General features: G+C 36.7%; 1 protein-coding gene across 1 annotated transcript; it reads right to left on the bottom strand.

Annotated features, from left to right (window-relative positions):
- Positions 1-2: 2 nt before the first annotated feature.
- Positions 3-22,293, bottom strand: TYW5 (tRNA-yW synthesizing protein 5). The gene is made up of 8 exons (XM_004458944.4): positions 22,127-22,293; positions 18,494-18,648; positions 13,180-13,249; positions 10,933-10,977; positions 9,582-9,719; positions 7,869-7,956; positions 7,361-7,477; positions 3-4,915 (listed from the first exon to the last, which is right to left on the bottom strand). The coding sequence occupies exons 1-8, from the start codon at positions 22,202-22,204 to the stop codon at positions 4,659-4,661; spliced, it is 948 nt and encodes a 315-aa protein (XP_004459001.1). The 5' UTR covers positions 22,205-22,293; the 3' UTR covers positions 3-4,658.
- Between the last annotated feature and the right edge of the window lie 9 nt (positions 22,294-22,302).

Below are 22,302 nucleotides of genomic sequence, written 5' to 3'. Positions count from 1 at the left end.
TCTGCTTGGATGTGCTTTATATTTACTTATAGCATTGTTAATACATGTCATATCTTTATTTGAAAGGAAGCTTTTCCTCTCCACCTTGCGAGTTTGGGTTTGTATATGTTTTCATTAACCTCCACATTCTTTCAAATAAGCAAATTTGAAACTTTCCTCAAAATCTTTGCCCCTTTAAATTGCTCTATAAAACTTTTGCATTATTTCCATTTCTTCTGTTGGATTTCCTAGAGAACAAAGTATCTCACAAATAAATGGATTCTTTTCTTTGCTAATTATCAGGTATCCATATTCCTTTTGTTGTCTTTAAAGAGACTTGATTAGATTATGATGTGATCTGTTTTTCATCATTTGTTCATCTAATATCTAAACACCCACCGAGGGCAAGGAAGGCAGAGTGTTCTAGGTACTGAGGTTAAATCACAAAGTCCTAGCATGTGAGTATGGAAATGTGTAACAGGCTAAGGCTTAAGAGGTAAAATATCAAACAAATGTTAGTATTCATAAAAGAACTATTATGTTGCACTTAAGTGGAAAACCTATAGGAGAATCATGCATTACAGGGTAAGATGTGGATGTAGATAGACCCAAGCTGTAAATCTAATTTGCTCTTTACAAAGGCAAATAGGCCCAGCAGCTCTTTATTCCAGTTAGTGGTAGAGACAGGCAGAGTCTTAGGATGGTCATTTTCCATATAACGGACCTTTAAAAAAGGATACCATTTAGGCGTATTTTAGACATTCAAATATTCATGACCTGTATGCTCAAGACTTAAGTGAAATACCAGAGATGTGTGGGTGACTGCCCACCTATTTGAGTTCCAATCCTGACTACATCTGCGTTTTTGCACTGGGAGAAAGACCCACAGCAGCAGTTTCAGGCCCATCCAGACCTGCATTCCTGCTTCTGGCTTTCTTTTGTTGTATCTCCTTAGATTTGACTTTGATGCCTGTTGGCAACTGTAGGTGAGAGAAGCTTTGTTACTTACTAAAGTGCTTTCAAATGTTCACATAATTGCTGTTCAAAAGAATGGAACTTTAAGAATTACATCCTGTTGACTTTGGTACCTTTGATATTTCATGAAAGATGTTTAAACTTATTCAATAAATAGAATTCCATTGTAATCAGGTACCAAGAGAAATTACTGTTAATGTCCACGAAAAGCTAAAAATGACAGTAGTATTTTTTAAATGTATTTTGAAAAATAACATGTGGGGGGTGGGGAATCATACAAAACTCTCGTTTGCCCACCTAGTTTAATCTCTTCTTGAGGCAACTGACTGTTTGCTTGTGTATTCCTACACAGATAATCTAGACATACACAAGTATTTTACCCAGCATACTTTTGTTTTACACTAATGGCAGCACAATCTACCCGTAGTTTCTCACCTTTTTTCATCTAATTACCTTTGGAAAATTCCAAGCCAATACATATACCACTGCCTTATGCTCTTGACTGCAGAGTATTTATTCCATTTATATACTAGTCTGCTGTATACTATTCATCATTAGTTTTACTCTGAATCCTTTTCTGTGCAGCAAGCAGCACAGTGAGTTTTGTTAAGAGGAAAAAAGTTTGCATCATGTTACCTCTCCAAACTATAGTCGAAAGAAAAACCATATAATCTGTTCAGAAATATTTGAGATGTGAGGCACAGAAAGGAGAAAGGGAGATTTAGTAGTCTGGTCATCACAGCTGTAATTCCAGTTTCTATTACCCAGCACAGCCATTAGAGTAATCTGGGTTAAGATGATTTCTAAGATCTTTGATCTTTTCAGCAAAAAATTCTATGATTTGAAGTTCCTGAGAAGAGCAGCTAACATAAATCATAATATTTATACTTCAAAAGTAAACATTTCATTTGGTCATAAATAACCCTGTGGGCAAAAAAGATGAAAATACTTTGAATTCAAAATAGGAAAAATCCAAACTAAGACAAAACAATAAAAAATAAGACTCTAAGAATCATAGCCAGAAAAATAATTTTAAAACTTCACAAAGGGCTCATCTCTAGCTTTCTAAGTATTATAATTTAGTATTGCAATGGGAGCCACCTCAAATCTGTTAGCAAAAACATAAATGGGAGAACTGGGATCAGCCATTGTCTGTATATATCCCTGTAAACTCTCCCTGCATTTTTGTAATAGCCCTATGTAGTAATGTTAGCACTGATAAGATGGGGGAAAGAAGTTATTTAACTTACCTAAAGTTAGTTGCTTCTCCAATAAAGTGAATTAAAATGAATATTCAGTGGGCAAACTAATGTCAGTTTTACTTCCAAATTTCCTACATGATTCTGGGTACTTTTTTTTTTAAAAAAAAAAAACAACAGGGCCAAGGGAGGTTTATGAAAAAGCTGACCATAAAAATTGTGCAAGTTAAAGGGTTGTTTTTATCCCCTCCTGAAATCGCAAAGCAGGGGTTCTTAAACTTTTTTCCACGGACCCCTTTGCCTATCAGGTGAAAACCATGGGCCCCTATATTAAGTCCACACTACACTGTATTACTTAATAAATATATCACACCTTAACATTCTCACAAGAATAATGCTTTTTTGTATTTTGATTCAAGCTCATTGACCCCTTGTTAAGAACTCCTGTTGTAAAGGAATGAAGTTCCTTGCTTAGTTTAAGTAAGCAAGGTCAGTATATAATTATTTATCTGACCAATATACTAAAACGATTCCTTTTTTGATAGTTCTTTCACCTTTACTGACACAAGTAACTTTGGTATCTTTTCCCAGACACCTAGGAAATTCAGTTTTTAAAATGCTTTTACTTACTATAATTTGCTTTTTACACTTGAAATTATTCCAGTTCCAAATGAAAAAAAATTTAAAAGAAAAAAAAAGACAAAAAAAATTATTCCAGTTCCAAATACAGGAGTAGTAGATTATCTTTGGATTTTTTCACAAATCAAAATGCCCTAAATTGATGCACTAAGATTGTTTTAGATGGGCACATTTGTGCTCAGTAAATATATTTGGTCATTCTCCAATGACACTGCAATCTAATTACTAGGTACAAAACAAAGAATGGCACAGATCCACACACAATGGCTCATTGTCTTTCAATGGCAACATTAAGTTCTCTCGTTTATTCATTCTAAAAAAAAGAAATTTTCTTTAAAAAATTAAGGACAGGTGGAAAAGTGTTTCAGTGAGGAAAAAGTTAGGTAAAGCTAAACCTATGTATATATTAAAACTAATCTATTTTCTATCATTCAATATCTGAAAAAAGGGGCAGGCCTGAGTTATACTGAGTGGCAAGAAAAATCAGGATTAAAATATTTGTTTTGGACAAATCACAAAATAACCCAAATTACTATCATATAATCCAGTGGTTCTCAATCCTGAGTATGCATCAAAACAACCTGTGAGATTTATATCAAATCTCAAACACACTGAATCAACGTCAACAAGAATGGGGCCTAGCTGTTTATGTTTTAAAAATCTCAAGACTTTGATTCTAGGCAAATGTAGTAGACAGTGTTGGTTGTCCACCTTTTTTTCCTATCAGAACCCTGATTTTAAAAAAACCCACAACCATCCATTCTGTTCTAATACATACTACTTCAGGTGCCTCAGGAGGCATCTACTCCTGACTCCAGGTATAGACCCAACTGGCCTAAGTAGCATCCCATACCCTTCGATACTGACTGGCTCAGGGACTGGTCTAAGCCAATTTAGACCAACAAGAACCAAGGATTTGCTGGAGGATTCTGGGAAAGCTTTCTCTTTCTAAAAGGGCCCCTAGGGAAACAGACTTGGCCCAAAGGTTAGGGTGTCTGTCTACCACATGGGAGGTCGCGGTTCAAACCCCAGGCCTCCTTGACCCATGTAGAGCTGGCCCACACGCAGTACTGATGAGCGCAAGGAATACCCTGCCACGCAGGGGTGTCCCCCCGTAGGGGAGGCCCATGCGCAAGGAGTGCGCCCCGTAAGGAGAGCAGCCCAGCACGAAAGAAAGTGCAGCCTGCCCAGGAATGGCGCCACACACAGGGAGAGCTGACACAAGATGACGCACCAAAAAGAAACACAGATTCCCGTGCCGCTGACAACAGAAACTGACGAAGAACACGCAAAGAATAGACACAGAACAGACAACGGAGGGAGGGGAGAAAAACAAATAAATCTTTAAAAATAAAATAAAAGGGCCCCTAGAATCTAGCTTGACTCTTTTACATATAAATACAGCCCTAATTGCCATTGGCAATCATCCAGTCACCCTGAGGGTAGGCAGCCTTACGTGGATGACAAAGCTATGGCTGAAAGAGGGGGAGGGGTGGGGGGGACGACCTTAGGTTCATGGTGATACTACTGAATCACTGGGTCAGAAACACTTAAGTCCTTTCTACTGGTGGACTTCATGTATCATGAGTCAATATATTTTCTTATTTATGTCACTTTAAGTTGGATATTCAGTAATTCACATCTGAAAACTAAAAAAGTATAGCATTCTTTCAACTGACAACCTGTATCTAGTAGAAACCACACAAACACCCCTTTTTACTTTTTTAATCTATAAATTTGAGATTGCTTTATCTTCCCTATCTTAACAAAGAATGGATCATTTTTAAACGATTTATATATTTTTATATTTTTCCAGTATTTGAGCTGAATCTTATTAAAAAATTTATATTCATTGTGCTAAATTATTTATTCAAAGTTCTTGCTGTAGGCTTTGTCTTGAATGTGTAAGACCATTCGCCGTGCATAGAAGTCCCTGTATTCCTCTGGTAATTCAGCCAGTGTTTTCAGGGCTCTGTCCAAAATTTGTGCAGCTCTTGATGCTGCTGTAGGATCTTTGTTTCCATAAGTATCTGTCTTATCATAGCATTCGGAAGGAAGGTGCTTCCAAAAGACATTCACTCCCACTCCAAACTCTTCAGAAATTACATTATGGAACCATAAAGCTGGAGAAAATTTTAAAAAAAGAAAAAAGTTAAAAATAACCTACAGTTAAAAAAAACAACAAAAACAAAACAAAAAATGTCACTGAAATATCCAAATTGCATATAACCAATATAAAATAATCCTTTTAACCAGATCCCTTTGTTGCACACTCCCAGCTTTTAAGAGAATACTTTTAACTTTTTGCAAATTGCCAACCAATTTAAAGTGTCAACAACACAACCCTTACTTTAAAAACCTTTGGAAATAGCAATTTTTCCTTTTAACTCAAAAGACATAATAAAGTTGTATTTGTTTTGTTCTCGATTTTGGGGCTGTGGTTTGTGTTAATTGTTTACACTTCCTGAGTCATACAACCACATCAAAAAGTGTTTATTTTTTTGTACACAGAACATTTCAATTATTTGAAGAATATCATTGACCTTTTCTGATTCAGTACAGCATCTTGTACTTTTGTTCTCAAAGACTTCCTGTTCAAACTGCAATTTGGTTTTCTAACTTGCTTAAATTTGCATTCATTATAGCCTTCTTAAGTTTTACATTTCTAAGGCAATTATAATTGTCTTAGATTTCTTTCAGTTCCTTTACAATAAATATATTATACTAAAGCCAACAATTAGGTGGTAGAAGGGATAAGCAAGCTTTATCATATTATATAGCTAATTTTTTTTTTACTATCATTAGAATGTTTACTTTGTTTTCAATTGAATCTAAATATTTTCAAAACATGGATGCTACAAGGAATACTAAAGAAACACCACAATATAACAAAAATGAAATGGAAGGGAAGTCAAAAAGAGTTTAATCTTGTGAGAGAGAGAAGGTTTATAAGATGCTAAATTTTAGAAATAAATTCATTCTAAGAGTGATCTATGAAAAACAAAAACTTAAAATATTTGATTTGCAAAACCAGTTTTCAAACATGGTTTTATACTTTTCCTCTCAGAATCTTTTCTCGCCCCCCCCCCCCTTATTAGTATAAGGGAGCAAAAAGTCACCATTCTGTTAAATTTAAATTGAAGGCTGGGGCTTTTACTTTTGTTTCAAAATATATGCAAATGTTCAGTGTTTGTTTTTTCTTTTTTAAATTGTACACAGAATAATGAACCACTGCATACTCATTCATTAACCATTCTCCAACAATTTAAATATAAATTTTAAAAATGTCACTGCCATTTAAAGGTTAATGGTTGTTTTTCAATGAATTTAAGAAGAAGAGGTCAAAGCATCAAACCTTTATAGATGAGAGATTATATGAAGGACATTCTTCCAGGTCCTTTAGGGAATACAGAGATTAATAAATGATTTCCTTATCCTCAAGGAACTTAAAAACAAATGAGATCATATCTTTAGTAATACTTATTTTAATTACTTCTAGCACCAAAATAAGGTATTAATACTTTTAAAATATGAAATGCAACTATATAAACAGAATTTGCTAATGCGCCCCTTTAAACTTAATTGTGATTTTAATAATATTCAGGGGTTCACTTTTGAATATTAATTACAGATTTTTTTTTAAAGATTTATTTATTTATTTAATTCCCCCTCCCCCAGTTGTCCGTTCTCTGTGTCTATTTGCTGCATCTTGTTTCTTTGTCCACTTCTGTTGTCCTCAGCAGCACAGGAAGTGTGGGAGGCGCCATTCCTGGGCAGGCTGCACTTTCTTTTGCACTGGGCAGCTCTCCTTACGGGTGCACTCCTTGCGCGTGGGGCTCCCCTACGCGGGGGATACCCCTGTGTGGCACTGCACTCCTTGCACTCATCAGCACTTCACATGTGCCAGCTCCACACGGGTCAAGGAGGCCCGGGGTTTGAACCGCGGACCTCCCATGTGGTAGACGGACGCCCTAACCACTGGGCCAAGTCCGTTTCCCTAATTACAGATGTTAATTACCCTACTCTACCACATGGAAATTTTATGGACTTTCAAACTAATGCCTATTCATTATAGAAGAAATCAGGTGACACTAAGTCAGACTGTGTATAGAAAAAATAACGCATTCAAAAGACATCACAGGTTTTGAGATTATAAAATTTTGATATTTAATAAAATCTCTAATCTGTTTGGCTTTGAAAAATATTTACCATTCTAGTAAATACTTAAGGGACATAGTTCTAAAATACACAGGTATTTTAGAAATGAAATTATTTAAAGAAACCAAACAGGCATAATCTTTTCCAAGATATAAAGTACCCTGCTTTATGTCATTTAATAAAATAACTTAAGAGTACAGTAATATTATATTTATATAGTTGCTCCTGAAAAAAGACTTAATTTTATAAGAATCTGCCTACGTGTACTTTAAACCTACACACAGTTTGTATACAGAAATTATCTTGAATATATATAACAAATAAAACTTTGTATTAAAAATTCATACAAGAGATGAGTGACAGAGTATAGATTTTAAAACTAACACATTACTGATGTTTACGAATCTTACCAGGAATGAATAACACTTCTCCAGCTTCAAGGAAGCATTCATACCTTCTAGCCTTGAAAAAGAGTGGATATTTAGTGAAGTCTGGATTATCTATATCTAGCACTTCGGATTTAGTACCTGAAAAATTCCCAAAAAAAAGGATAATATAAGTTAAGCAAAGTTAGCATTAAAAAGTAATCACAAAAATAAACATACATGAAAATTGATTCTTCTCTATACAGTTACTTACTGTACCACACTGTGAGACCAACTGCTATTCTCTGATTCCTAATACACTTTTCAATGACCTACCCTTTAATTATGGCCAAGTAATATAATTAAGGTAACTTGAAAATCCCATTCTTGGTATAGCCTATCATTACATGTATACAAGTAAACAATGGAGAACACAATACATCATAATTAGGAAGGTGTCCTACAATGTTTTTCTATGAGAATAAAGAGATTTCTCAAAAAGTACCTGAATAAACTACACTTCGGAAATACAAACTTGAAACAAAAAAAGTACCTGATAAATATAAATACTCAGCATCTCGAGGACTGAATAGTACAACACGCTTTTTTCCTGTCACTTGTATTAAGAAGTTATCCATAACCTGAAGAACAAGAAGAACTTATGGATAAGCAGTATCTAAATTCCAAATAAACAAGACAACAGTACTCCAAACAGGTATTATAAATTCTACCCTTTAGCAAGTATGTTCTGTTTTTCAATAAAGACTTAACACTGCACAAAATGCTTACAGTAATATTCTAATCTAACCCAATGAAAACATTTGTATTCCACGTACTACTAACTGTGCCTTTAATAAAGACATTTCTGCAGCACTGCCTTAAAATGAAATGACTGGCAAGCCATTAAGAAATCTGGAAACAGGAACTATTTGCCCTTGCCCCAAAATGAACCAGCAGTGAGGGCAGCAGAACCTATTTGAGGCTCCCCTTGCTTAATATTTATTTTATTTATGTGTCAAAAATGCTAAAAGGTCAATGGACAACACACTGAAAGCATGTAGAAAAATTAGGTACTGGGAAAATAAAAGGTACTACTGCAACCACTGCTAAACTCTTTTAATCTATGGTGTAGATTGTGAAAAATTTTAAAAGGCAGAGCCACATAATTTTCAGCTAAAGAATCAAATATATACAATGCAAGATATATTCACGATTATTTACTTATCACTTCTACCTAAGCATTTATCCTTTTAGCACTAACTCTTATGTAACTTTATATAGTTATTAGCTACTGTTTCTGTGCCTATAGAAGAAATGTTTTACCCATTACATTCCATTAAAATTTAAGGCACAAAGGATACTACTTAAAATTTAAAAGTCACAAATACATGTAAAAATGTATTTGAACTACCATATCATTTTCTTGCCACATCATTCCTATAATAAGACCTTTAAAAACCAACATGTTAAGATTTCAAGTCTGTTTCACTAAATTTTAATTATGTTAAAATCCTCCCAAGAGGTCCTCAGCTAAATTATAAAATACACTTATAAGACATAATGTAATTTGACTTAGAACTTTTTAAAAAATTGTTTATTTATAGGAATTAGACATAGTTTTAGTTTCCTAAATGTCTCCATAACACATCATACAAAATACTAATAATTTCAATGATTTTAAGATATGTATATGTATTTAAGCAAATAAAATTACTATACCATAGTATAAATAATCAAGATCAATATTCTTTGCATCCTGCTGCCCTATAAATAGACATTTGACATTATTAAGGGATATATATCCTAAGACTTTCTGATATCCCCTAATTCTTATAGTTGGAAATGGATAACTACAACTTCTGCCTTCCTTCTGAATGGCAGTTCCATCTAGTCACGTGTATCATTTACATATTCTCATACCATAAACTTATTACTTTTTCTACTTTCACAATTTTCTCCCTCACCTAGTGGCCACTTTTTCACACTCAAAAAAGTCACGTCATAAAACTTACAATATACATGATGATGAATCAAGAAAAAGACCACAGAGAAATACAAATGTGAGGAACTAACGAGTCTTAGGCATCGCTAAACAATTCATTTCTCACATTACTAACTTGCAAAGCACCTGATTTCAAAACTCATGTTTTGGCAAATTACATGTCAAAGATCTTTAGGGTAGCCTAAAAAAGCTGAAACTGTGAATGTTAAATCCATAAATGCTAAAAATCTACTATAGCTTTAGAGTTCACATTATGTAGCATACATCATAGTGGGTCCAAAGCTGTAATCCTGGTGAGCTAATTCGAAAAACACTGGAAAAGAACTGTTCTTCTTTGAAGAATTCTGGAAACTTAATATCGCCTTCCAATAATGGAAACTGTTTTCTAATATCTGCCACATCCTACATTGAAAGAAATATAATAAAAAATTAGATAAAAAATAGTACCAGGAGAGAATTTTAATAACAAACACAGTATTAGCATAGTACTTATTTTATCTAAGGCAGTCACAGACCCCATGATTTTAAGGAATGAGGCAAAACTTGATTCCTGCTTTAAAATACTATGATGTGACAGTCTATCTGCCAAAATATGATCTTTCAAATGAAAGACTATCAGACTTAATAATATCACTACTCAAGAATACCACTACTGTTAAACTCAGTATGATTCATTAATATAAAAGTTCTTATTTTCAGCAAGAATTATACATTTGTTATCTACTCTAATATTAAGTATTTTAAATCAACAACTTGAACATCATCAACGAAATAAAACCTATGGGTTCTACTGAGGGAAGAGGATAAAAGGTAAAGAATTAAATGGTGACATAAAGGGGAAAAATATAATCTTACTTGTACTATCTTAGAGACCACTCCTTGACACTGTAGCTATATTAACCTGACTCTGAATACATGTCAAAGGCTATGTAATAAATTATTCAGGATTTTAAATAATTATGGCCATCCGTAAAATATGCAGAAGGGATTTCGTAATTGTACGGAGATTAGAGTGGATGCCTTTAAACACTAAGATTCTATGGTTCTACCTGAAAATGAAGTAATCAACTTTTAATAAAAATTATTCAAGGGGAAACGGACTTTGGCCCAATGGTTAGGGCAGCCGTCTATCACATGGGAGGTCCGCGGTTCAAGCCCCGGGCCTCCTTGACCCGTGTGGAGCTGGCTCATGCGCAGTGCTGATGCGCGCAAGGAGTGCCGTGCTACACAGGGGTGTCCCCCGCGTAGGGGAGCCCCACGCGCAAGGAGTGCACCCATTGGGAGAGCCGCCCAGCGCGGAGGGAGCAGCCTGCCAAGGAATGGCGCCGCCCACACTTCCCGTGCCGCTGATGACAACAGAAGCGGACAGAGAAACAAGACGCAGCAAAAAGACACACACAAAAAAACAGACAACCAGGGGAGGAGAGGGGAATTAAATAAATAAAAATAAATCTTAAAAAAAAAAAAATTATTCAAGGAAACAAATTACCGAGAAAAGACTGGAAAGGGATAAAACAGGTTGTATGTCAGTCAGTCAGTCTGTAAAAATTACAGTGCCAGTTAACATATATATCTATCTAGGTTTCAAGCATTTTTTAAAAATCACAATTCTTACCTTTCTAGGATCTTCTCCAAGTGACCGTAAGTAGTACTTCTCATCCTTAAACACCACCCCCCCCGCAAAAAATAACATCAGTCTTCATTTAATTATATTAGGTAGTAAAGAGGGAAATAACAAGGCTTAAAATCTAATTCAGTCAAGAAATTTTCTAAAAAATTCAGTTATCTTATCCTTTCTACTAACACTCTCTGGTGGCCATACAATGAAATGGCTTTATTTGCTGTTCGTAATGACTAGATACACAAAAAATTAAGTAAAATAGATTCTAAAGGTATCACACACCTACTACATCTAAAGTCACAATGCTTACTTTATACTTTGTACTTCAAATATTTAGACTCTTTCACAATGTCTTAAAACTATTTATAAAAGAATTCCTATTTGTATAGCACACATGATCTCAAAGCATTGTTGAGGGCCAACAACAAACTTCTTTAATATAATACAAATATAGAATAAATAAGAGCTAAAATAGCTTATACTGCTAATATTTTTTTTAAAATCTGGAACATTGCATTTTATCAAGCTAAGCTTATTCCTAATCATATAAATTCTCCAGCAAAATCTGTTAAGAGCCAAATTATATATGAATTAGAAATAGATCACTTAACAGTAGTAAATTTAGATTGATATATTTAAACAATTATTAGTTCTACTTCACTGAATAGTTATAATAGGATACTGCTAGAATTAGGAAACATTCACTTTCACCTCCATTTCTTATAAGAACTAGAGATCTGAGATACACAAGGTTAGGCAAATGAGTAATCCAACCCAAGAATTCTGCCTCTTTTATACTAACATTGACCATTATAATACATCTTACTAAGATTATCAACTTATTATAAATCTATGATCATGAATTTAAACTCTCAGTCACTGTTTTCCATTTCTAGCTAAATACCATATGAGAGAAGTTCTATACATTATTACTGGCTAAGTAGTTTCAAAGTATGTTCTTCAAATCACTACAGGTTTTCTGCAAGTTCTAATGTTTCAGGATTTTAAAAATAAATTCATGTGGCAGACACAAAGATGCACTGCTCAGATTCCCCCTTCAAGAAAGGACTTGTGATTTAGTGGAAAGGAGTGTGATTAGCTTAGAGCTCCCAGCTATTAACTCTTTCAGGTTCTATTAGCCTCACATGCTTTTTGGGATAGCCCCAACCAATGATTCAGCATGATGGTAAAAGGTCTAAACATTTCCACCAAACACAGAACTCCTCTAATAGGCAGTCTTTGATCATGAGCTCCCTGTTGGGCAGGCAGAGACTGTCAGATCAGTTCTGCATCAACCTCAGATGGCTCTGCTTTCCAATCCTGCTTCCTCCCTTTTCCCTTTACAAGTATTCTCCCCAATAAACCTTTCACATTCTTAATTCCATTTTAGCATCTGCTTCCTGCAGGACTGAACTGATAATCCATGCTCACCTTATTTACATATTTTCTTTAAGTTTCAGACTTTACTCCTTGTTATGGGTTGCACCGTATTCTCTCAAAAGATAACCTCAAGTCCTAACCCTTACTAATACCCAATAATTTGTCTTTATTTGGAAAAAGGATCTTTGTAGATGTATTTAATCCTAAACAATTATATGTTAGAGCAATTACATAATAGTAATCACATTAATAATATCTAATAATAAAAAATGGGAAATAGTTCATAAAATATGAAAATAAAGCTCTTAACTTTATTTGAACTTGGCATATCAGACCAAAGCATTTCCAAAAAAGTAATATTAATAATAAGTAGCTTCTATGTGTCAGGCACTTTGCTAACTACTTTACAGATTTTATTTACTTAATCCTCACAAAAACCTTTGAAAGTAGGTACTATTTTTACAGAAAAATAATTGAGCCAAGGTTGGAAGCTAATGAATGGCAGAACTAGGATGTATGGTAAACCCAAGAAACCTTAAGAATGACTGTCAGAGAAGACTATAGGTCTTGAAGCTTTTTTTAAATTTTTGCCTTTTTTTAAAAAAGATACATAGAGCACAAAAATGTTACATTAAAAAATATAAGCGGTTCCCATATAACCCAACCCAACCCCTACTCCTCCCACATCAACAACCTCATTCATCATTGTGGCACATTCACTGCATTTGGTGAACACATTTCGGAGAACTACTATAGCCACATGGATTACAGTTTACATTGTACTAATATTCTTCTATAAGAAAATCTATTTAATACATAAATATTAATGTTTTCTAAAGAAAATATGTCAAAAACAATTACCTCTGAAATAAAGAATTCTTTATGCTTTTCTTCAGCTGCCCTCTGGACAAATTTGTCAAAAGGTAAAGTTCTAAAATGAATACAAAAGAATCCTTGGATGTAATAATAAATCAACTAGTAATAATCTCTCCACTATTTACAGGCTTGCTGAAGTTGGATATGATCTTCCGTTTTATAATATCCATAATTTTTAAATTACTAAGCAAAATTCTGTATTTTTAAAATCCATTTAGTAATATGCTTTGACCTAAATTGATAGAAAATTTTTAATTAATGACTTTTATTTTTTTAAAGATTTATTTATTTATTTATTTATCTCCCCTTCTTCCCCCGCCCCAGTTGTCTGTTCTCTGTGTCTATTTGCTGTGTGTTCTTTGTCCCCTTCTGTTGTTGGTGGTGGCACGGGAATTTGTGTTTCTTTTTGTTGCGTCACCTTGTTGTGTCAGCTCTCCGTGTATGCGGTGCCATTCCTGGGCAGGCTGAAGTTTCTTTTGCGCTCGGTGGCTCTCCTTACGGGGCGCACTCTACGCAGGGGACACCCTTGCGTGGCACAGCACTCCTTGTGCGCATCAGCACTGCGCATGGGCCAGCTCCACACGGGTCAAGAAGGCCCAGGGTTTGAACCACGAACCTTCCATGTGGAAGGCGGACACCCTAACCACTGGGCCAAGTCTGCTTCCCTAATTAATGACTTTTAAATCTATGGTAGAAATGGATTCTCCTTATATGTCATTATCTTTCTATTTCAAGTTACTTATAGGAAAATATTTCTATGGTAGCTGGTACCATACACAGTCAGGCTCTGACTGCAACCTATTTTCAAGTGTTATGATAAAATAAGTCTTACAATGAATGCTATTCTGGAAGAGACAATAGGCAAACGGTCCAATGAATATGAAACCCCCTCCCCCAAGCCTCAATGACCTTCCTGACTTTTGGCACTACCAAAGAACACAGAAGCCAGTGACAATGCTTTCAACTCCCTGCACCACTCTGTCATTTTAAGTCTTCTGAGGAGTAGCTCAAGGAGAATTCTAGTGAAGTGACCAATTTTTATTATTCTTCAAATTTTATATCCAAATGCCTATTTCCTCCCATCCTGGTGAACAGGGCTGAACAATGTAGAAGCAAAGTTTGTTTCCTTTACCTCATACTCTTGAACCTTAAGAGTCTACCTTTTCTCTGGTAGGTCTCATTCTAGCCCTTCAATGTTCCAGAATCAAGTGTTGCTCCCTATTACAAAGGCAATAATTCTTTAGTAAAAACTAGTAACAAAGAAAAGGTCTCAAAAGCAATTAGGTCAAAAGCTTCTCCTCTGCTCCCTACTGCACTCCTGCCTCCACACCTCCAAGAACTATCATTTTTTCACTCTTACTACCAAATATTTTTCCACTTAAAATCTGTATGGGGGTAGGAGGAAAAGAAAGTTAACAAAATTCTTTTGCTTTCTTTATGAGAAGATGCCTTTGGGCTTACCTTCTCTTAGCACTGTTTACTTAGAAACATACTGAGTTAAGGTAAATGTGGAATGTCAGCTGTGATATCAGGCAACATTGTTTATTGTAAAAATGACCCTTGATTGGTGAACTATTTCTGGACTATTCTGAACTGTGAGCAGACTATAAATACTTATTAGGAATAAGAGTATTTTGGCTTTCCTGCCTGCAATGTGTGACTCTTATAACTGAGTATGTACCTTGAAGAAACCTGGAAGCTAAGTTCATGGAATGTTTCAAGCTACTGGTTTCTGTAGACCTTAAGAGTGTTTCCATACCCACCTCCACAGTCTTGTTCCCTTACAACTAACCTGCAATTTGATGAGCCAAGTAAGGAACCCAGGACTGGTACAAGGACTCTTACTGATACTATCTTGCTAGAATGATGTTTATTCACTGAGTCCTTCTACAAAGCTAAGTGAATCTAATGCCCTGTTATGGGCCCCTGGGTCCTGTGGGGGGAAATGTCAATCTGAATTTGAGGCCATTGCTGGTAATCACGTAGAGTGAGCATTGTAGGAAAGAAAAGAGGAGCCTGTCATCTATTCATACAGGGCAGGGTACTATGTTTCCTCCTATAAATAATTTCTGGCGAATTATATAAAATTTACTTGGTATCCTCCTAATCAGTATTTTCCATCTCTGACCTCACCGTATACTCTTCATTCCTACCAAAGCATCTTTGAAGAGTTGAGCCAGTGAGGAAGCATATCTGGCCCATAACTACCTCCGTTATTGGTGCAATTGCCCAGACTTAGCTTGTTACTTGGGAGAACCCAGAAGTGTTTCAAGACCTTTATAATAACATGGCAGGATGGTAACCTTACAAGAGCGGATAGGATAGCTCAGTTTGGAGAAGCAGAACATGGGTGCCTCCAGAACCTTCTTCCTTAGGTAAGGTACCTGTCACAGGTTCTGCAGAAGCAAAGCTCAGAGAGGCAGAAATAAAGTATATGAATTGGCAAGTTCCTTGGCTTTGAGGTCTTATCTATCCTATGAATGTTTAAAAAACAAGGACACCTACTCCCACTGCTGTTAAAGTACCATTTGTCTATATTGGCATACACATCAGTAAGGAAATTATATGGTAGAATGGATAGATCATAGGCCCTGTGAAGTCAGACAAACTTAGGTATAAATAAATCCTGGTTCTACCATTTGGAGCCAAATGATCTTGGGTAAGTTACTTAATATTTTCAAGCCTGTTTGCTCTTCTGTAAAATTATTATAATTTTGAGTGTATCATATAATCCAGGATGTTTGGCACAATACCTGATACATACAGTAAGCGTACATTATGGAGAGCCGCCCAGAGTGAAAGAAAGTACAGTCTACCCAAGAATGGCACCGCACACATAGAGAGCTGACACAACAAGATGACGCAACAAAAAGAAACACAGATTCCTGGTGCCACTGATAAGGATAGAAGCAGTCACAGAAGAACACACAGTGAATGGCCACAGGGCAGACAACTGGGGATGGGGGAGGAGAAGGGGAGAGAAATAAATAAAACAAAACAATAATAATGTATTCTTTAGCAGGATGCAAGCACTTAAGCATTTAAAAGAAAACCAAATTTTCATGTCCTGTTCCTCATGTTGGAAATGCTGCTTTGCAAAATCAAGATCAGGTTTGAGTGAGGGTATAACAAAGAATAACAGCAGGATGATGACAGGAGTTAGATGATGAGGTACATAGAGGCAGCAAAGCAAAGCTTACATAAGATTCAGAGATTTTTTAAAAATCTATGACCAGAAGAATCTAATGCCTTATTACATCATTCATCATACAGGGCCATCTTGCCCACAGCATCCTGATTTGAGGAGGAACAGTGAGAGATACCAAGAAGAAAAAAGTAAAAGCTAAGACTTAGAAAATTACTGGTCTTTAAATATTTGATAAAGCAGAAAATAAAATCTAACCTCAAGTCAAAGAAATATAATGCTGTGTGTGTGTGAATAGGATTTCTTATTTTCTAGTCATTCTTTGGTGTAGACTCCTTCCTTCTATCCCACCTCCAACAAGCCTAAAAATGACTAAACCTTTGTTTAGCTTGAATTAGGGAAATAACCTTGTAATTTTTTAAAAGCTCTAGTGAAAGGTCTGGAGGAAGATAGGCTAGAAGCTATTACCATAATTTATGTGCTTCAGAAGCAAGTTTTGAAAACTTTAAAAGCCAGGATAAAACATCAAGGCAACTCGAGATGAAGTTTCAAAACCCATTTGTTATGACCTTAGTCCCCCTGGAAAATAAACATTATTTAATTGCAGGTTGCAAAACATGCATCATTCCAGCACCTTCCTCCACTTTCTTGATTTAATAAAAAATTAAAAGTTCTTACACTCGGAAAAACTTATCGCAATTAAAATTCAATTCACGGGCTATTAAGAACCAAAACTATAATAGTGAATATTTAAAGGATCAAAGGCCTAGAAATCCTTTGGCAGCTGCTACATGAGCTTGGAAAACTCTAATGAGAAAGGAATGACCCTAGACATTCGAAGCTCTGTTTAACTCATCTTTAAACTGAAGGCTTTTGTGAAACTACATGGTATTTCAAAAGACTGAATTTGCTGGGAACTGCATGTGTTCAGAATTTGGAAATAGTCTGTTTTTTAATTAACATTTTTAATGAAACCCATGGGAACAAATAGCATATTAAATCTACAAGATGCAGCATTTTAAAAAAGCTTTCAAATTTAGAAATCAAGTAGCATTTGAATCTCTTATTTACCTTTCAGAGATTCCAAAGCATACAATGACAACCATGAGAAAAATTATTGGTATTTAAGGTTATTTTGTTAAATGAGAATATGAAGTATGATTTTTACAGTTATATAAGTTGATGAAAGTATATACCAAATATTGCAATTACTTGTCCTCTATTTCTTGAGAGGGCAGAAAAACCAAAAATGGGCTTACACTTATCTAAAACAATTTGGAGGAGAAACGGATGTGGCTCAAACATTTGGGTTCCCATCTACCATAGAGGAGGTCCAGGGTTTGATGCCAAGCTGGCCCATGTGGTGAGCTGACCCACAGGGAGTGCCGGCCCATGCTGGAATGCCGTCCTGCACAGGAGTGCCCCCCTGTGTGGGAATGCTGCCCAGAGTAGGAAAGCTGCCCTGTGCAGGAGTGCCGGCCAACGCTGAGGGCTGGCGCAGCAAGAAGGCATAACAAGAGATACAGAGGAGAGAAAATAAGAAGATATAGCAGAACAGGGAGTTGAGGTGGCACAAGAGGGTAATTGCCTCTCTCCCACTCTGGAAGGTCCCAGAATGGGTTCCCAGAGCCACCTAATGAGAATACAAGCAGACACAAAAGAACACACAGCCAATGGACACAGAAAGCAGACAATTGGGGGACTCGGGGACAGGGGTGAGAAATGAATAAATAAAAATAAATCTTAAGAAAAATAAAACAATCTGGAATTAGAAATCTTCTAAAAATAAAGGCATTAAAAATCAAATCAGGTTATAGAGGGAAGTTTAGAATTTCTTATTCTAGGTAACAGTTACAATTGTGGCAGGATCAATCAATCCTAATCTAACTTTAGTTAAAGAAATTCCCTAGTCCTTCTATGACTCCAAGAAGTATAAGGTACCACTCCATTTTTAAAAATGCTCTTTAGATATATCTTTAATTATATAAACTCAGAATTCTTGCCTTTTAAAAGCCACTTTAAAAATTAGTAAGCTATTCCATGACTATATCAAACTAGCCAAAAGATGAAATATCAAATAGTCTCTGTATAATAATGCAAAAATATTTTAAAGGTTTTTAGAAAGTCCCGAGAGTAAACCTCAGAAGAAAATACCTATATACAAAGTTCTTACTAATGAAGTCCATCTGTGCAACTGCAGCAACATGAACCTTTACTTCTTTCTTCCCCCCAACTTGGCTTAGGTAATCCACTGTCCATTTGCTTGTACATGTCCCCAAATCAATTCCTTCCAATACAAGAGGTTTTCTCTGTAAGTTGGGAAAAAATGAAAAAACATAATAATAAAATCAGCGGAAACCAATGATATATCAGAAGCTGTATTTGGCAACAGAGGAACAAAAACAAATAAGATATGATCCTTGATCCCAAAGCACTCAAACTTTCACTAAAACAGGAAGAAGTGTAGTATATCAAGAATAAAAGTTTAATATTAGGAATAAAAAGAAAGAATAAGTCAGTGGTACCATCAATAGCTTAGAAATAAAGAACTCTGGATATTATATAAGGCATTTTTGCAAGTTTTATGACAAAATACAGTAAATGATTGAAACTTGTACTTCATAGTCAGATACATTCTGTTTGTAACTTTTTTTATTTTGATCTCATTTCAAACTTACGGAAAAGCTGCCAGAACAGTACAAAGATCTCTCATATACTCTTTACCCTGATTCACCAAATAATTTACATTTTGTTTCATGGCTTTACGATTTGCCTTATTCTCATTACACGTGAAGAGTGGCATGTTATTAGACATATTTTCATTTTTTTCTGAACCATTTCAGAGTAAGTTGCTGACATCATGTTCCTTTATCTCTAAATACTTGAATATGTATTTCTTGAGAACAAAGACATTCTCATATACAACCACTGAGTAATTACCAAAACAGGAAATTTTGAAAACATAAGATATACTCTTTCCAACAGACAGCCCAAATGGATTCAAATTTCACTGTCTCAATAGCCTATAGTTACTTTTTTTTCCTCGCCCAGGATTCAACCTGAGATGCCATAGTGCTTTTTTTTTTTTTTTTAAAGATTTATTTATTTATTTAATTTCCCCCCCTCCCCTGGTTGTCTGTTCTTGGTGTCTATTTGCTGCGTCTTGTTTCTTTGTCGGCTTCTGTTGTCGTCAGCGGCACGGGAAGTGTGGGCGGCGCCATTACTGGGCAGGCTGCTCTTTCTTCTCACGCTGGGCGGCTCTCCTCATGGGCGCACTCCTTGCGCGTGGGGCTCCCCCACGCGGGGGACACCCTTGCGTGGCACGGCACTCCTTGCGTGCATCAGTGCTGTGCATGGCCAGCTCCACACGGGTCAAGGAGGCCCGGGGTTTGAACCGCGGACCTCCCATATGGTAGACGGACGCCCTAACCACGGGGCCAAAGTCCGTTTCCCATAGTGCTTTTAATTGTCATGTCTCTTGTAGTCCCCTTGTACCTGGAATAGTTTCTCAGCCTTTCTTTATCTTCCATGACCTTTGCTTTTTTCAAGACTAAAGGCCAGTTATTCTATAGAATGCCCTTCAATTTGTGTTTGTCTGAAGTTTCTTCATGATTAGATTTAGGTTTTGCATTTTGGGAAAGAGTACCACAAAAAGAATGTTAAGGGAAGTGGACTTGGCCCAATGGATAGGGCATCCGCCTACCACATGGGAGGTCCGCGGTTCAAACCCCAGGCCTCCTTGACTTGTGTGGAGCTGGCCCATGTGCAGTGCTGATGCGCGCACGGAGTGCCCTGCCACGCAGGGGTGTCCCCCGTGTAGGGGAGCCCTTCGTGCAAGGAGTGTGCCCCATAAGGAGAGACGCCCAGCAGGAAAGAAAGTGCAGCCTGCCCAAGAATGGCGCTGCACACATGGACAGCTGACATAGCAAGATGACGCAACAAAAAGAAACACAGATTCCCGGTGCCACTGATAAGGATAGAAGCGGTCGCAGAGGAAGACAGCAATGGACACAGAGAGCAGACAACTGGGGGGTGGGGTGGGAGGGAAGAGAAATAAGTAAAAAATAAATCTTTTTTAAAAAAAAATTTAAGTCTTTCTCAGTGCTGCATCAAGTGGCACATATATTTTGTCCTATTATTTGTGGCAGTAACTTTGACAGATAGGTAATTCCTGCCTGAATCAAGTATTACCATGCTGAGTACAAAAAAGTCGTTTTTAAAAACTATCATTTCTTCTATTAATTGGCATTCCAGTGTAAAAATGAGCTCTACTTCTCCACTTATTTATGATTGGATTATAATTATTGATTCATTTTGATGCTTAAATTGTCACAGAGCTGGCTTGTGTCTTTTCAACCTGAGCACTTCTTTACTTTTTGGGACAACATAAACCAGCAATTTTCTATAATTTCTTTGCCCTAGCCCGGCAATCAGCATTTCTTCAAGGAACTCCAGTTTCTTTTAGTGTAATGTTATTTAGAAGCCAATATAGGTGTGTTCATTGCTACTTAGAAGTCGTTACTTCTAGGTTAATGCTAGGAAATATTGCCTGGTGGAAAGTGTTTCTAGGTGGGTCTTTTTTTTCTTTCCAACTTGTTATTGATTTCTAGTTTTACTGCACTGTGATCAGAGTATTGTTTGTAATTACATTATGAAACTAGTGATGCTTTCTTTCTAACACATTATATGTCTTGCCTAGGAAGCCAATAGAACTTATGCTATGTATTTTACAAAGCACTTCCATATAACATCATTCAATCCTCCCAACAAATCTAGTGCCCTGTGGGCATCTTATGACTAACACATCCTGTGGGGATGGGGAAAGAGGGTCAAAAAACAACCCATCTAGCACTAGTCCCTCAAATAAATGAAACCCTGAATCCTATCTTGTAGGTTGCTAAGTGGCAAAAGGGAAAACAACAACTTCACCTCTGATTTTCGTAATACTTAGAACTGCTGACCCATGACCACCACTCTTACAGATGTAAGAAAAATCACTGGGGACTTTTCCTACCTTAAACAGACTAACAATAATCCTGTGGATTTTTTCCTCTAAATACCTTCTGGGATGCTTATTCCCAGACCTTCTGCAGCCTAGGCTCCCTTGCAAAACACTCAAAGTAAAAATACCTCTCTTTTCTCCTAATATTTTTGTCTCTGAGTTTTCCTTTAAAAAAAAAAAAAAGGTTCGAATTAGTCATCTAAAAATCTAAAGATATTTTAGACTAAACTAGAACTCACATAGATAGAATCCAAGATAAGTGGAAGTTTCCCGGGAGATTTCCACTGCTTTCCATATTGGCTCAATGGAGTGAAGATGCCCTTTCCAAATCTAAAAACTGAGTAGACTGATACACCTCGTTCCAGGGGTGGGAGGAGGGCGAAGGCGAAGGGGACACAAATCCTGCTCTATGCAAACCCCGCAGAAGATGAGTCGGAGGAAACCAGACTTTGTCGCTCTGGCAAGAGCAGACGGCAATTTACTAATGCTCTCGGCAAGGCCACTCTTTGCAGAGACTGAAGAGTTTAGGCAAATGCCTCCTGCACTCTGGTAACCGCAGTCATCCTGCTCCCCAGAAATGTGGAGCTGTTTTCTCTGGAAAAATCAATAGATGAATCCAACATCCCCCACGAGCCATCTCCCTTGGCCGCAGAGCCAATAAGCCACCTTCTGCGGTCCACCGCTCTCCACACTCTGGGTCGCGGATATCCAGTTCGAAGCCGCCCCGACTGGTGGGACTGGTTTCCCCTGATTTCCCGCGGCTCGGTCCCCCGCGAGTGCCTCACCTGCGGGTAAAGGTGCTGTATAAAGTGCTCCCGCGAAACGCCGTCCAGCCGGGGTACGAGGAAGCGCTGCCCGGCCATGTTTCCTCACACCTGCTCTCTCCCAAAGTCTCGAAATCTCACCCCATCACGTTCCACAGCCCGCTATCCGCCCGGAAACACTACCCGGAAGAAACGGT

This window comes from Dasypus novemcinctus, chromosome 7 (genome assembly GCF_030445035.2).
Source record: "Dasypus novemcinctus isolate mDasNov1 chromosome 7, mDasNov1.1.hap2, whole genome shotgun sequence".
Lineage (NCBI taxonomy): Eukaryota > Metazoa > Chordata > Mammalia > Cingulata > Dasypodidae > Dasypus > Dasypus novemcinctus.
Note: the sequence above shows the minus strand (reverse complement) of the source record. Positions and strands in the feature narration are given on the sequence as shown.

Coding starts and splice junctions, on each gene's coding strand:
- TYW5 (XM_004458944.4), bottom strand. CDS start 22,204: ATGGCCGGGCAGCGCTTCCTCGTACCCCGGCTGGACGGCGTTTCGCGG. Junction 10,978..13,179: donor AAGAATTCTTTATTTCAGAG/GTAATTGTTTTT, acceptor GTGGTGTTTAAG/GATGAGAAGTACTACTTACG. Junction 9,720..10,932: donor TTGGAGAAGATCCTAGAAAG/GTAAGAATTGTG, acceptor CTTTCAATGTAG/GATGTGGCAGATATTAGAAA.